At 47.8% G+C, this 16102-nt stretch overlaps 1 protein-coding gene across 1 annotated transcript; it reads right to left on the bottom strand.

Annotated features, from left to right (window-relative positions):
* Positions 1 to 2520: 2520 nt before the first annotated feature.
* Positions 2521 to 11319, bottom strand: LOC125728101 (uncharacterized). Its single transcript, XM_049005187.1, has 2 exons — positions 10587 to 11319; positions 2521 to 10478 (listed from the first exon to the last, which is right to left on the bottom strand). The coding sequence occupies exon 2, from the start codon at positions 7684 to 7686 to the stop codon at positions 3928 to 3930; it is 3759 nt and encodes a 1252-aa protein (XP_048861144.1). The 5' UTR covers positions 7687 to 10478; positions 10587 to 11319; the 3' UTR covers positions 2521 to 3927.
* Positions 11320 to 16102: the final 4783 nt, after the last annotated feature.

The raw sequence follows: 16102 nt of genomic DNA, 5'->3' as shown, positions 1-16102 counted from the left end.
CTTTGCTTTCATACAAAATGCAATCAATGACTAAATGCTTCAAAAGCCATGGATTCCTGTCTCACTCACAATATTACATTTTCAGAGGCCAATTTGCACATACCTACATACTGACCCAAAAACTGCTAATAAGACAGTCAAAACTGAAACATGTCATTTTGCTAAATCACTATCAAGACCCTTTCTAAAACAGATTGTAAAAAACACATAATACAAAGAAATTATGTCAGTTGACACAAGATCAAACAATGAATGTTGGATGCCAGGATATTCCTCCAGAGCAATGCCAAGGATGGATCAGGCATGTGGAGATGCTACCCTAGATACTACCCTGTCTTAGCAATTGAAAACAACTGTAAGAAAAGACACAATACTAGCCTTTTTACAGTTTATAACATGCAACGGATTAAACGTCGATGAATAAAATGTGCAATCACATTATTCCAGGAACAATGCAAAACAATAAATGAATATTAGAACAACAAATTGTCACTCCTGATCAGGATGCCAAGCTTCAAAACAGTTCCTGTCTCGTTACTGTATGACATCATAGCGCTGGATTAGTATGTACCGGCATGCTCGCTATCCAAGTACCTAGCCCTGTTTGTCTCCGGTGTTGTAAAAACTTTGGCTGTAGCTTCAGTTTACTTTAAAGTATCAATTATGCCAGAAGCTTGCTAATGGCTACCAAAAGATTCTCGTTGATACTTGTTGTACTTGTGTATGAACTTGTGACCACAACTAAAATGTGTTTTTGTAAAGAAAGCGCCATCTCATGGCAACACCCTGCAAGTGAATAAATGAGCGCGTTCAGACGAGAATTTAGGCACACCCCCAGAAGGAGGGGGGTTACTCCCGTTGGCTGGCTTTTGCCAATGTGGGACATGTTCACCTGTTACCTTACCATTTGACGTCGCTTTCCTGTTATGTTCAAACACATCACAGCCACAGATTTTACGGATTTCATTGTGCAGTACAGCAGACATGCTGAAAAGAGCCCCGTATTTTTACTGCTTCATGGTAACAAATCACCGTTGGGCTAAAGGTGAACCATTTTATTATTTAGTATCCTAAGACACGTAGTTCCAAAATAAGATAGTTATCACAGACTGCAAGATTCAACAAGACCAGCCAAGCCTGTTCTGACTTTCATTCTTCGAGTGCTGAGATATTCTAGGCATCATTTTGCCGTTCTTACCATGGCTGACTGAACCGGGGATGTCTTCCGGAGCAATCCGGACACTGACGGCGTCATTTGGCAGGAGCCAGTCGATTCTCCGCAGGTAGATGAAGGCAGACATCTTTCGCGTCTTGTCTTTTGCTGGGAAAGTGCAAATCTGAGCTGCTTTGAATGTTTGAATCAAAACTCGAAACGGAATTAGAATTGTTATGATGCGGTTGCTAAGATATGGTGGTCGATTAGTGTCAGCGCGTGGCAAAGTCTTCAAGCACTTTAATCAAATGACCAGACACACGATATATATTGACAAAAGCGCGGAAAGATAATAGAAGCACCGTAAATTTAGAAGACACGCCTAAAAACAGAAAATGTTATAAATAAAATGTATTGAAGTATTTAAATAGAATTCCTTCCTGGCAGCAAGTAACGCGAGAGCTGCAGACGTGACGTTCCACAGACTCCCAGAATTCACAGCGATCGTTAAGCGACCCATTCAATCAGAATAGAAGGAAATGGCGAGGAGACGTTCTTATCTCACACTGGTTTTTATTTACAACTGAATGTTTAGCACACTTGGAAAATTCTGTAATCCATCTTCAGCCATTTCACTCTTCCACTGTAGCAACGCAAAGTGAAGAATTCTGAACAATGATGGCGGCACATTCGCAGCTGCTCCGAACTCTCCAGTGTTCCTCTGACTGTGTTTTATTGGTTTATTTGCTTCCGGTACCAGTATTTTACGCATCCTTGTTCTTCTTTACTGTTGGTGTATGTTTCTTTGATTTTATATTGTATTTTACTTGTACTTTTATCCTTAACATGGCGTCGACAGCCTTGCTCCAAAGACATCTCATTGTATTTGCACAGTGACAGTAACGCTATCTTATCTTGCGAGAGGAAGTAGCATAAGGCTGTACTGCTAACGTTAGCATTAGCAAGCCTAGCAGTGTTGGTAGTAAGGCGTTACTATAATCCCACTACTCTTGTCTGTAAGGAGTAATGTAACTAATTGCCATTAAAAAACACGGAAGGTGCTGAAATTTAAATGCACTCTTTACCTTTGTCTTGCGTGAAAATATTAATGGATAAAGGCAGCATGTTCCCTTAATTTCCCGTTTATGATGTAACGCCACCCGACCTCACCATGGCGCAATGAATGGGTGGTATTGTAGGTACGCTGATAGATACAATTAGACGGTTGTATTGTCTGGCACTGTCATAGCTGCAACACTGAAATAATATAACTAGCCAGAGAGCACACATGCATTGGCACTATGTCTTGTTGGAGTTAGACTCCACCGAGTCCGTTGATGAGGGAAGGATGCAGTCTGAGGCGAAGGTTGGTTGCAAGTCAGCTCTCTTTAATGACGTCACAGATTGCAATCCGGGAGCACACTTAGATGCACAAAACAGTACATACCAAGAGTAGCTCAATATCTCTTGTCAGGGTCTGGTTTTTATAACCCAAACCGGGCGTTTACTGTTCTTGTTGGTATTTTTCCAGTTGGCGTAACATACAAGTGTTGTTTTGAAATTGCTGGCGTTAGTCCCCACACCCGTTCCCTTTTACCTTGTCTTGTTATGTTGCAATTAAGCAGCGTCAGCGACCCCCTCCCTTGTTATGTCCCCGCACATCAAGCGTAAGCTTAATGTTACCGCGACCCTGTCAATGTACCTTCTGCTTTTCTAAATTTACTTGCACTTCGAGGAGGGCCGGAGCCCCCCTTCAATTCCCCCTTTTGATCTCTACTAAGAGATCATTACTGGTTTTAATGATTAAATTGCTTTGCGCGAAAATTTGCGGTATCCCCCTTTTGATCTCCGCAAGGAGATCACTACGGGTTCTAATGATTGGATGGCTTTGTGCGAAATTTTGCGGTATCCCCCTTTTGATCTCCGCAAGGAGATCACCACTTACAGCGGGCGCTCCAGACTAACCAGAGACAGGCCGATGACCCCCTCCTCAAACTCCCCCACCTCTTTAATCGGCAACAGAGGCATCATGGGCACATACGTGTCAGGGGGTTCCTCAGCCTTTTTCTCTATGGCGGTGGTGATCAGTCTGACAGCGAGAGCCCGCAGGCAGGGAATACAACAACATCCACAGGTAACAGTTATGGCGAGAAACGTAGCGATTGATATAAGTAGCGAAGCGATTAGTCCCTTCCACTGCCCGAACTTAGAGGCGATCCAGTCCTCCCACACGTGCACGATACCAGACTGCTCATGTAGGGTGTAAGAGAGGGTGTGGAGACCTTCTAGCGCCTTAGTGACAGAACCGTACATTTTCACCATCGGCATGTTAGTCACGTTATACGTCATACACATTACTTGCGTTCCCCCAAAGTCCCCCTTTTTATCTTGATCATCGTCATCCTGGTCCCGATCTTTCTCTGGTGGATGAGGTGTAGTCGTCTTCTTTCAGTCAGGGGTGGACTACCCTGCTGGTTGCCTCAGGTCAGGGGATTATTCTGCCCCTACTGCTGGGACCTGAGTTGCTGCCGGTTCGCCCGAACCAGGTTGGTCCGCGCTGTCGGCGAGGTCCTCCTGGATCTCGGCAAGGGATCTGCTGGGCTCTGCTACCGCTGCGCACTGGCTCCAATGGTACCAGGTTTCACCTTTGCCTTTCAGCCGCACTGTGTGAGACGCAAGGCCCCACTTTGCCGTATGTGGTTCGGCTGGTCAAACCTCTGGTCTCGCCTCCTGGACCTGCTTGGAGAAACCTGTACAAGAACTTGTAATCCATCCTAATATGCCTTGGCCGTTCGTACCCCTTCTTGTGCCGATTTCCACTTAAGTTCTCTGTGGGGCCCCGAAAATTGTTGTCCTGTCTGCAACTCGAACGGAGTAAACCCTGTACCCTGATTTATGGAGCACCTGATGGACATCAGTGCCAGGGGTAATGCATCAACCCAATTCAATTTAGTCTGTGCACAGATTTTTGCCAATTTTTGTTTGACCGTCTGGTTCATGCGTTCCACCTTCCCCTGGGACTGGGGATGATACACTGTCCCAAAAGCATGTCTACGTCCCAACGCCCTTTCTGCCTTCTGCAGATCCTCGTTTTTGAAATGGGATCCATTGTCTGACCTCACCCTCTCGGGGAACTCATGCTTGGGTATATAATGGTTGACTAGGAACTTCACCACCGAGGCCCCATATTCTCTCCTTGTGGGCCATGCCTCTGGCCATCCAGAGAATGCATCCACACACATCAGCACATATCGCATCCCGCGCACCGGTATTATCATGTCTGTGTAGTCTATGACTATTTCCTCTCCAGTCCTATGACATGCTGGAAACTGACCCTTTTCTGGTTTTAGCGTGGGTCTCGGGTTGTGCAATGCACAGATCTCACAGCTTCTCACAAACTCCTTTACCATATCCTTCAGGAACGGATGCCACCATGCTCTCAAATTGTGAAGCATCTGTCCTGTCCCTGCGTGCCCCACACCGTGTGCCTCCTCTATGACCTGTTGCCTAATTCCCAGAGGGAGGGCTGGCTTCCCCGCCCTGTTACCCCACAGGCCCTCTGTTTCTATGCCCCCCTTTTCTGCCCACATGTTCTTCTCCTCTGGGGAGGCTTGCGCCTGCATGACTCGGATCCTGCTTGAGGTCAGCCTGCCCTGTCCCTCCAGTTCCTCTTCTACTGTAACCATCTGCCTGCTTACCTCATACCCCGCTGCCACTTTTGCTTCCGCATCTGCTGCTTGATTTCCTTGTGCTATCACTGTCCCTGACCCCTCATGTCCTTTGCACTTTACCACAGCTATTTTCTCCGGAAGCATCAATGCCTCCGCTAACTCTCTCATATCTGCCTCATGCTTAATCGGTTTGTTTCCTGCCGTTAAGAACCCAGCCCTCAGCCACTGGCTGAGTTCCACATGCACAGCCCCCACCGCATACGCTGAGTCTGAATAGAGGGTGACTGCTTTACCTTCGGCCACTTTCAAAGCTTCAATGACTGCCCTGATCTCCGCTCTCTGGGCCGATTGGGCCCCCTCCCGTCTCTCTGCTTTCAGTGTCCTAAATCCCAGGCCCTCTCTCGCTACCACTGCAAAACCTGCTTGCAAACTTCCACTCTCTGTTCGAAAACAACATCCATCAGTAAACCACTCCTCCGTACCTTCTATCTGTTCGGCTGCTAGGTCCTCCCTGACCTTTTCCTCTTTCCTGACCCTGGCCTCACATTCGTGGGGTGCCCCTCCCCCCATTCGATCAGCCATGTTGATGCCCTCATGGACAAAAGTTAAATGTGGCGCCTCTAAAATTTTGCTGAGCCTCTGCTGTCTTAGAGACGTCATTGTGAACGTTTGTGAGTTCACATAGGCCACCACACTGTGCGTGGTCAGGATGTGTAGGGCATGGCCCATCACAATGTGTGCTGTTTTCTGCACGGCTTTTGCCACTCCTGCCACATGTCTGGTGCATGACGGATGTCGCTGTTCTGTGGTGTCGAGTTTGGTGCTAATATACATCAATACCTTCCTCTCTCCCCCCTTTTTCTGAAACAAGACGGCGTTCACGACGTCTCCAGTTTCAGAAACATCTAAATGAAACGGGAGAGAATAATCAGGTAACGCCAAATCAGCTGCTTGGGCCAACCTCTGCTTGAGAGTGATGAAAGCCTCCTCTGCAGGTTGATCCCACGTCAGAGTGGCGCTGAGGCTCCGCAGGCCATGTGGCCGCACCAGAGCCCTCATTGGTTGCGTCAGACCTGTGTAATCTGCAATGTAAGTTTGGCTGTATCCGGTCAGTCCCAAAAAGGACAACATGTCCTTCACAATAATTGGTTTAGGGTGACTCAGGATGGCTGACCGATGGGCCGGAGAGAGCCCTGTCCCCTCACCAGATAGGACCCTCCCCAGGAAGGACACCACCGTCCTGGCCACCTGCATCTTGTCCTTACTGACCTTGAATCCTCTTTCTGCCAGCCAGAGGAGCACTGACCGAGTCGCCTCGAGTGCCACCTCCGCAGTTGGAGCCACGATAAGCAAGTCATCGACGTACTGGACGAGGGTGATCCCATCAGGGAGAGGGCAGCTCTGCTTCAACACCTGATTGAAAATCCCGGGAGACAGAGCAAATCCCTGTGGGAGACGCGTGTACCTGAACTGGCATCCCCTGTACGTGAACGAGAATACGTCCCTGCAGTGGGGTGCTAGTGGTACAGAAAAGAAAGCGTTAGCCAGATCAATGCACGTGAACCATGTCTGGGACGGCGTAAGATTGGTGAGAGCAACGTAGGGATTAGGAACTGGAACAGTGGGAGTCAGCAGCAGATCATTGATAGTGCGCAGGTCGCGCGCCATACGATACTTGCCTGTTCCTGCCTTCTCTACTGGGAGTATAGGAGTATTCCACTGAGAAGTGGAACATTCTAACACTCCTGCCCGTAAGAGACCGTCAACAGTCTCCGCTATCCCTTCCTCTGCAGCTGGTTTGTGTTGGTATTGCCTGACCCAAAGGGGTCCTGCCGTAGGGCGCAATAGGAAGTCGACGGGTGTGCAGTCCACCAAACCAACATCAGTGGGGCTGGTGGACCACAGTGAGTCTGGCAGAGAAGCCAGTAGTGCTGCTGCACAGGGATGATCCATTTTTTCCCTACCATGGTCCCTAGACAATTGTTCATGCTGTAACCTGGCTGTGTCTGTCACCTTAGTTTGAATACAGTAGGAACTGCAGGAGGGGGAGTACGAGATTTGAGGGATCTGGGTGAGACCCCAGTCCGTAGCCGAAATGGCTCTTTTCACCATAGGGCCTAAATCTTTGGCCTGATGCTTAGGATGTAGGGCGAGTGAGACGTGTGGCACCGTCTCCTCTCCCATCCTGTACCAGGGCAGTTGCTCAGGAGACAGGTGGACCGCTGAGGCCACCCCCTCGGGACCTACATAAATGTTTTGGGATGCAACTTGCCACTCGTGGCCTTCCAGTTGCTCAGAAAATAGGTCCCCATACCATTCTGTGGAATTATGGTCATAAAACAGTGTCACATGTGGGGGGTCGGGCGGAGGAACGTAGGGTTCCAGGAGGGAGATCCAGGAGCGCCACGCGGAGTACACCGCCAGGATACCCGCCGGGCTAGGCTGCAGGAGGCCCCAGTAGATGTCAGCCACCGGGTGTTGTGACACAGGTTGCATCAGCCACTGCCCGGTGCCGCCTGTCGCTCCGTCACATGGCAGGCGGGTCCCTTCGGGGAGGGTGACAACCAAACCATCAGCACTGCACAAAATTGAAGCTCCCAGCTTCACCAGCATGTCCCGCCCCAGAAGGTTCACAGGCACTGCAGCGGAGACCACAAACGGGTGTAGAAAGGTCTGTCCCCCCAACCGCACTCTCACAGGCTTAGTCACTGGCAGTTTCTGCTCCTCCCCGGAGAAGCCCACAACGGTCACTGTAGTGGTGGAAAGATGTTGTTGGTTAGGCATCACATTCAAAGTCGAATATGTGGCCCCCGTGTCCACCAAGAACGGCAGTTCTTTGTCCATGACCATTAGGGACAGCATGGGGTCTGCCTCCCCAGCGTCCCGGGCCACCCGTGGACACCGTCACATGGAGGAGTCTCCCAGTCCCAGTCCTCGGATCCAGTGAGGATGAGATACTGTCCTCCTCCCGGAACAGCCTGTGGGTTGGGTGCGGTCGCTTGTCCTGCTGGGGGTCCCCTGGGAGGGACCCGTCCTGTTGGGCACTCTCTGACCCAGTGGCCAGCCCTACCACACCTGTAACAGGTTCCCTGCGGTGGCCACCTTTGCGACCTGCCCCGGCCTCGCCCCCGGTTCCCGGCTCCCCGGCCTCGGCCCCCACGGCCTCTTCCCCATAGCTGGGGACCCCAACCCTGATTGCTGTAGTTGGGGGTTTGTCCGACCCATAAGCCGAACAGGGGCTGTGGTGCTCCTGCCACCATCTGTCTCCCCTGCCCTTTCTTTTTGTGAGCCTGTACTTTTTGTCTCGCTTCTCTCACCTGCAGTTTCAACAACTGTGTCTGTAAATTTTTCAGATTACCTTCCTCTTTTGTGACCTCATCCCTCGCTCTCTGGAGATGATGCAACACCTGTCTATCCTGCACGGGTAAATCAGCTCCTGGGAGATCAGGAGTAGCCAAAATAACTGCCTTAACCTCCTCCGAGACACACTCCATGACCGCCCGCCTGAACCACTCCTGCTGAACCCCAGCCTGCCCAGGGTGACACCCTATTCTCCCAGTCCAATCCTCCGTACATTTGTCCAAATATTCTCTGGGGTGTATTTTAGGGTCCCAAGTAAATTTTGGAATGCTGTCCCCGCTCGGGGCGGGGAACATCTCCCGCATGGCTTCACCCAAGTCCATCACTACGTCTGTTAGAGTCACACTGTCACCGCGAGTGAGTGTCCCTGCCATTTCCTCTATTTTCTGCAGAGAGTGTTTAGTTAGGCACCTCGCAGCCACTGCTCTGAAATCACCCAAGGCCAACTTTGTTCCCTGCGTCAGCTGGTCTAGTTTATCCATCCAGTGACCTCCCCCGTCTGCAGGGGGAGGCATCTCATCCGCTAGCGCCTGCACGTCTCCTAAGGAGAACGGCTTGTATCTCTCAGGTCCTTCTGAAGCCCCCCTTCTTAAGGGGAACTGCTTAGGCTTCAGGTTTGTTTGCTGCTTCAGGGTGCGGGACCTGAGGGTCATTCTCCCTGACTCCCTTTTACCTTGCTCTGGTCCCTCACCTTGCTCACCTTCCAAATCTATCAACACTTTCTCATCCTCATCTTCCTCACAATACCCCGACAATTCACCGATAATCTCCACTTCCCCTCTCTGGAGACGGCTCCGTTCGCGGAGAGGGGTGAGGCTGCCCCGATTACCCTGGGCCGCCTCCTCCTTTTGCTCTCTAATCACCCTTTCCTGAAACGCTGGTTTAGTTATACCTTTTCCAGGGGTTCCCTTACTCTCTCCCTCGGATTCCCTAACGGTTTCACAATCGGAATCCTTTTCCTCCCCACTACAGCAATCCCCACCTAGGAGGCTCCCTTCTCCCTGCGTTTGAACCTGAACAGTTCCACCAGTAACATGTATTACTGGACACATGTGCGCAGGGGGAGCGGTGGGAAAACCCCCACGGCTGGTGTACGCCGGGGGTTGCTTGTCGCCTTTCCCAGACCCCTGCCCAGCTGGGGCTGGGTCACAGTTGTCGTTATCTCCACTTTCCCTATGCAGGTGATCGACACACTGCCAGAAAATGGCTAGGCGAGCCCACGCTTGCCTCTCCTGCTCCTGTTTCTCTCCCTCTTTTCTCCACTTTCCCTGTTGTAACCCCCTTGCTTTCTCTAGCTCGCGTCCTGCCTCATCTTTCAGGCCGCTATGCTCCTTTTCCTTACGCCATAAAAGTGCTCCTAATGATTGCCTATCCTCCGGTTTGTATCCTGCACATTTCACTGCACTACCCATACGCTTCCACGCATCTGCCGTCTCTCTCTCTCGGCCCTTTTCCTGTGCTGCTTTACCCACTGCTATTTTTAGCAACTGCATTTGTTCAGACAGAGGCTTCCACCGCCCGCGTACTGGTGGACCCCAGCCTCCGTCATCCAATTCTCTATCAAATTCGTGATCCATATTTTACCTTAGTCGACCTATCCACACTTAGTACACCTTTTCGCTGTCACTGAGTGCCCCACCAATAAACACCACCAAAACATAAACACACACAATTATCAAGCCACGGACAACGGTAAACAGTAAACAGTAAGTAATCAATTGTAAATACAAAGAATAAATGGCTCTATGTACACCTTATCTCACACCAGTTCCCCACCAACCCCCAGTCACCAACTCGCACTAAATACACTTTATTTACAAGGGTAGCTTCGAGGACTCTATACCTCGGGCCTACAATGACCCGTTTTCGGGAGGATGAACCTGACTCCTCCAGCCAAACGAGCTGCTTGGGGGTCCTATATCCCCGGGCGGCTCAGGCCCAGCTGTCCTACTACCTGCCAGCAGTAGGTGGGGTGCCAATCCACGGACGGGTCCCAGACCCTTGCCAATAGGTTCTGTGACGGAGGTCCCTGACCCACCGTCACCTTTGAGAGCCCTCTGTTTTACAGGGTCCCTGACCCCCTGCGAAGGCTCCCAGGTCCCAGACCTTCTATCACAGCGCTTTCCTCTTGGGTCCCAGACCCTCCTCAACAGTACTTCTCCCTTCTCTCCTCCAGGGTCCCCGACCCTTCCACACCGGTGCTTTCCTCCTGGGTCCCAGACCCTTCTACAACAATACTATTCTCACGGGTCCCAGACCCCTCTACAACACTACTTTACTCAAAGGTCCCAGACCTCTCCACAACGATACTATTCTCAGGGGTCCCAGACCCTTCAACAACGATACTATTCTCAGGGGTCCCAGACCCTTCAACAACACTCCTTTACTCAAAGGTCCCAGACCTTTCCACAACGATACTATTCTCAGGGGTCCCAGACCCTTCAACAACGATACTATTCTCAAGGGTCCCAGACCCTTCAGAGCTACACACCCAACAAACCCTCGCCCCAATATTGGTTGACAGATCCTGAGACACTTCCAGCCACTTTTTAGGAATAGCCAATATGCAGAGTTTGATAAAACAGGCTCTGCCTACCTTTTTTCTTTGGGCCCCGTGGCTGTCCGCGTCCGCAAGACCTCGTCTCTGGTTCTAATTAGCACAACCTCCTCCTCATCCCGGACGAGCCCCCAAATTGTTGGAGTTAGACTCCACCGAGTCCGTTGATGAGGGAAGGATGCAGTCTGAGGCGAAGGTTGGTTGCAAGTCAGCTCTCTTTAATGACGTCACAGATTGCAATCCGGGAGCACACTTAGATGCACAAAACAGTACATACCAAGAGTAGCTCAATATCTCTTGTCAGGGTCTGGTTTTTATAACCCAAACCGGGCGTTTACTGTTCTTGTTGGTATTTTTCCAGTTGGCGTAACATACAAGTGTTGTTTTGAAATTGCTGGCGTTAGTCCCCACACCCGTTCCCTTTTACCTTGTCTTGTTATGTTGCAATTAAGCAGCGTCAGCGACCCCCTCCCTTGTTATGTCCCCGCACATCAAGCGTAAGCTTAATGTTACCGCGACCCTGTCAATGTACCTTCTGCTTTTCTAAATTTACTTGCACTTCGAGGAGGGCCGGAGCCCCCCTTCAGTCTCCGCGATGCTTGAAAACCCATCAGCAAACATCTCTGTGTTGCAGAAACATCGCCACCGACCATTTGCACCCACCACACGTCGAAACTCCTGGCAGACACATGGTCCAATCCCACCCGTATTAAAAGTACATTTATATGCGGTAATTGATGAGTAGTAATTTCCAGTAACCTGCACAACACTGCTGACTAGTGACGTTGCCGCCGTTGGCTGAATCCGCAGTAGTTATGGTGCTATGATGTTAGATTGTTACAGGGACTGTGATAAATGCAGACCCCTCTATTATGGTTGCGTTAAAAAAAAAAAAGCAAACATTTGTACTCAGATTTCATGGCGGTGTGCTTTTTATACCTTGACAAGTTTTCCTGAGATCAGATTAAAAAAATTCCAAAATATAGCAGCATATTGACGTGTATTCTCTGTATCTTAAAACGTGGCGGGTCGTCAGACTCGGATACACAGCTCTATGGTCCACACAGAGGAAACGAAGAACCTGCACTTTGCTAAGTCACGAAGTTATCTTTTGTCATGTGACTACGTTTACGTGCCTTGACGCAATTAAGATGTTTTCATGTGTTTTTAATGGCGCAGTTACAGAGCATAGCCATGTAAACGCATTAATGGGGGAATCTCATTTATAAAGGCTTCGTGTGACCGAAAAAGATGACAAACATTCATACTTACATTTGTAAGGAGATTTTGGGATTTATAAAGAAAAGGGTACGCTGGGAAAAGAACTCCTACGTTCTGCGAACGAGGCTGACGGGGATGCTGTTTCGACAGAATCCTGTAGAGGGCACTGTGCACGCTAAATTGAAGGCTCCAGGAATGTTTTCTGCTTTTCATTTTACTAAGAGAATAATAATGATTCAAATGTTTTTGGTCACACGGCCATTGGCTCTGAAATTAAACTGTCCTTTTAAATAAAACTGTTTACATTTGCAAACTGTATTGTATGCTGTGTTTGAATGTTCCGATATCGTTATTAGATATTTCACTGCATGTTTTTCAACAAAATGCCCTCTGAAATTGGTACTCTGTCACTAAGACGTACTGTACAAACAATGCATTTTCTGCCCAGGGTAAAGGCTTCTTATTCAGTTTCCCTACAGGGGATAGCTGGGGTCCGTGGGATGTTTGGAAGTTAGTGTCAGGGCATTCTGGTAGAATGTGACCTTTGGCAACAATGGGCTGGACAGCTCTGTGCTCATCTTGTCTCATCTGGGACTCCCACCATCACTGCCACTGAGCATCTCCTCTACAGGCAAACACTGAAGTGCCACCAAGACCAGCAGGTGGCTCTGGGATGCAACCACTTCTGAGGCCAGATGAGGGAGCCACTAATGATGGCTTGAAGAGATATCAGTGTTAGCATGTTCCCCTAATTTCCTGTTTATGATGTAACGCCATCCGACCTCACCGTGGCGTGATGAATGTGTGATATTGTAGGTACGCTGACAGATACAATTAGACGGTTGTATTGTCTGGCACTGTCATGGCTGCAACGCTGAAATAATATAACTAGCCAGAGAGCACACATGCATTGGCACTATATCTCCGCGATGCTTGAAAACCCATCAGCAAACATCTCTGTGTTGCAGAAACATCGCCACCGATCATTTGATTCCATATTCCCCCGATGTTGGCGCGATGTTAAAGTGATCAATATGCAACCTTTAGCCCACTCTTATCTTCCTTTATCAGGCTATATATATACATATATATATATATATACAGGTTAGGTCAAGCTGGGGGAGCATGCGCTGATGCTGCCCCTTGCCGCACCCACCACACGTCGAAACTCCTCGCAGACTCATGGCCCAGTCCCACCCTCGTTATAAGTACTTTTATATGCAGTAATTGATAACTAGTAATTTCCAGTAACCTGCACAACGCTGCTGGCTAGTAACGTTGCCACCGTTGGCTGAATCCGCAATAGTTGTGGTGCTATGATGTTAGATTGTTACAGGGACTGTGATAAATGCAAATGCAGACCCCTCTATTATGGTTGCGTTAAAAAGGTAAACATTTTACTCAGATTTCATGCATTTGGTGGTGTGCTTTTTATACCATGACAAGTTTTCCTAAAATCAGATTTAAATAATTGCAGGCTTTTCGATCCTGAACACAGCTATTCCCAAATCAGGAAGTAATGTTCTGAGTCGGGATGCTCTCCACAGCGCCGTAGTAGAAAGTCCAGTGTTGAGACCAGCATTATAAGCGGTGGTCTGGGCGTTCACTGCAGCGCGGATCAATCTGTCAACCCACGGTTCCTGATTGGGGAAGAGTGTGAACCATCAGTGTAAAAATCCATAACATGCAGCTTGATTATGGCAGAGGACATTGTGCCCAAATATAAAGGGAGGGAGTATTTAGAGATGACAATGATTATCTTCCCAGTGATGATTTGTGGCTTATCCGCTCTTTCAGAGTGCCAAGAGTGATTCTGGTAGAACTGAACGATGAATTTGTCGCGGAACATACCGAAAGGAACTGGCAGACAGATCAGGGATATCCCAGCCCATTTTGAGTTCCATTATTCCTCAAGTTGTGCCTGGTTTTAACCAACTGTCAAGATAATATTTTAAGTTTCCCTAGTGTGGATGTAGTTCAACGTATTTAGAATACATGTGTAATTGCTTCTGAGCATTTTCTGATTTGTATTTTAGTGGGCGGGAAAAAAAAATGTCAGAAAATACTTTGAGAGATCTTACTGTATGTGTCTGACGCATTTGAAAGTATTAACAAAAATGTGTAGTTTTATTTATTAGTTTGCTTTCTGTCATTTTAAGGACCTTTATCACTAGGCTTACAGACATTTTAATATAGCCCATCACTGCCTGTGGCAAGATGCAAGTAAGTCACGTGACACACCCTGTTGGGCCCAGCTTGCTCACCGCGAACATTGTTTTCCCATGACTAGTAAACCAAGGGGAGAAGCTGCGTTGGTGCCTGGTGCAAATTGACAAAGTATGCAGGAAAGTACGCTATCAAATATTCCTCACTGAATGTCATTATAGGCGGGAAAAATAAAGCAATTAGCAAGCAGCAGTGCTGTACTCTACAACTTGTGGATTAATTTGCCAGCCTGCTAGTGACATTCTAGTTAACTTCACAGGCATGACCAGGCAGTGGCGTATCGTGGTTTGTCACATATGCAGGATTCATTACAAGTGGAGAAGTCAGCTGTGTTAAAAATCAGCTAAACTGAAATGGAAGGCTTGTAGTATAAGGGAGAAGGTGAAGGAGAATGTCTTTTATGTGTTTTAAGTTGATTAAGTTTACATATGGTAAAGGTTCATTGTCTCTTCAAATGAGTGCTTGCAAATTTAAGGATCTAGGAAATTAGCTTAGTCTACTGTTGCAATAATACACAGCTGCAGACTCTTAATGCCACTCTCTGGCTCCTTCCGGTTGGTGGACGCATGTGCAGAAAACAAAGAAACAACAACTTTTTTGCTGTTTCACAAGCTTTCAAAGTAGAGTTCCATGGCACCTTTAAACTTAAAGGCCTGTATTTGCAGTAGAATGGTCATGCAATTTGGATTTAACACCAAAAAAATGTCCCTGTGCGTGCAGCATTTAATGAATTACCCCTCTATACTTTTTGCACTGCACTTGAGATCTGAAGAGTCCTTTAATTCAATAGCAAGACCACTACAATTCTCTACATGTACATCAGTTTAACCAATCATTATTTAAACTAATCAAATTTTGTGTCAAACTTCACAATATTTTAAATAACCTCACAGACACAAACCATACGCAAAATAATCCATATTTATTTAATAGAAAAACAAGAATAAGAAGTCTTATCTTAACCTATTCTTATCTTATCCTATGTAATCTTATGTCATACTATCTTACTTTAATCTTAACTTATCCTATCTTAGTCTTATCTTATTCTATGTTATCTTACATTATATACAACCTTATCTTAACCTATTCTTAGTCTTATCCTATGTAATCTTATATCATACAATCTTAGGATTAGTTAAGATAAGGTTAAACTACCTTAATCTTATATTATCCTAAGTACTTGTGAGATGTCTCACCTAATTATTTACAGGTTCTATGAAAAACTATTTACATCACACTGATAGCCCATCTCCACAGCCATCTCCAGGACCCCGGGGATGGCACTTAGCTGATCCAGCGCCTCATCATCAAATATCAGCTCAGCTTGGGCACCCTCATTATCACCATATGAGTAGTGATTCTCTGAATTTTGATTCTTCCCCTGCTTGCAGATGTAAACTGCATGTTGAAAATCATTCCAAAACTGATTACACCAGTAATGAGCAAGGCACTTGGCATCATAGGTCATTTTAGAATAGTTGCATAGATAAAAGTTATGCATCTTATTGAATCTTTCCATTTTCTCAAAAACAACAGAAGGGGAAATAAGTAGGGGTGTCGGACCCGTAACCAGCTCAGATGAGGGGGCTGCAGCTTGCGCTGGAACCTGATACAGAGGGGTGGGATGAACTGTGGCTGGAGGTGAAGATGGGTGTGGAGATGGGCTTACAGGTGAGACTACACATGGTGACGGAGGAGGAGAGTCTGTAAAAAAAGATGGGGATGGAGAGGAGGCAAAAGAGGATGGGACTGGTGATGGAAATAAGAAGGAAGTGGAGGAGAAGGCTGGTGAGCAGGGCTCAGGCTCTGACATTGATGGAGTGCGACACAGGATGGTAGCAACCTCGTCGTCACTCTGGGTGAGATCCACACACGGGATCTTGTCACCCACCTGGATTGAATCAAAGGGGTTAC

This window comes from Brienomyrus brachyistius, unplaced genomic scaffold (assembly GCF_023856365.1).
Source record: "Brienomyrus brachyistius isolate T26 unplaced genomic scaffold, BBRACH_0.4 scaffold156, whole genome shotgun sequence".
NCBI lineage: Eukaryota > Metazoa > Chordata > Actinopteri > Osteoglossiformes > Mormyridae > Brienomyrus > Brienomyrus brachyistius.
This window is presented reverse-complemented; position numbering and strand designations above follow the sequence as displayed.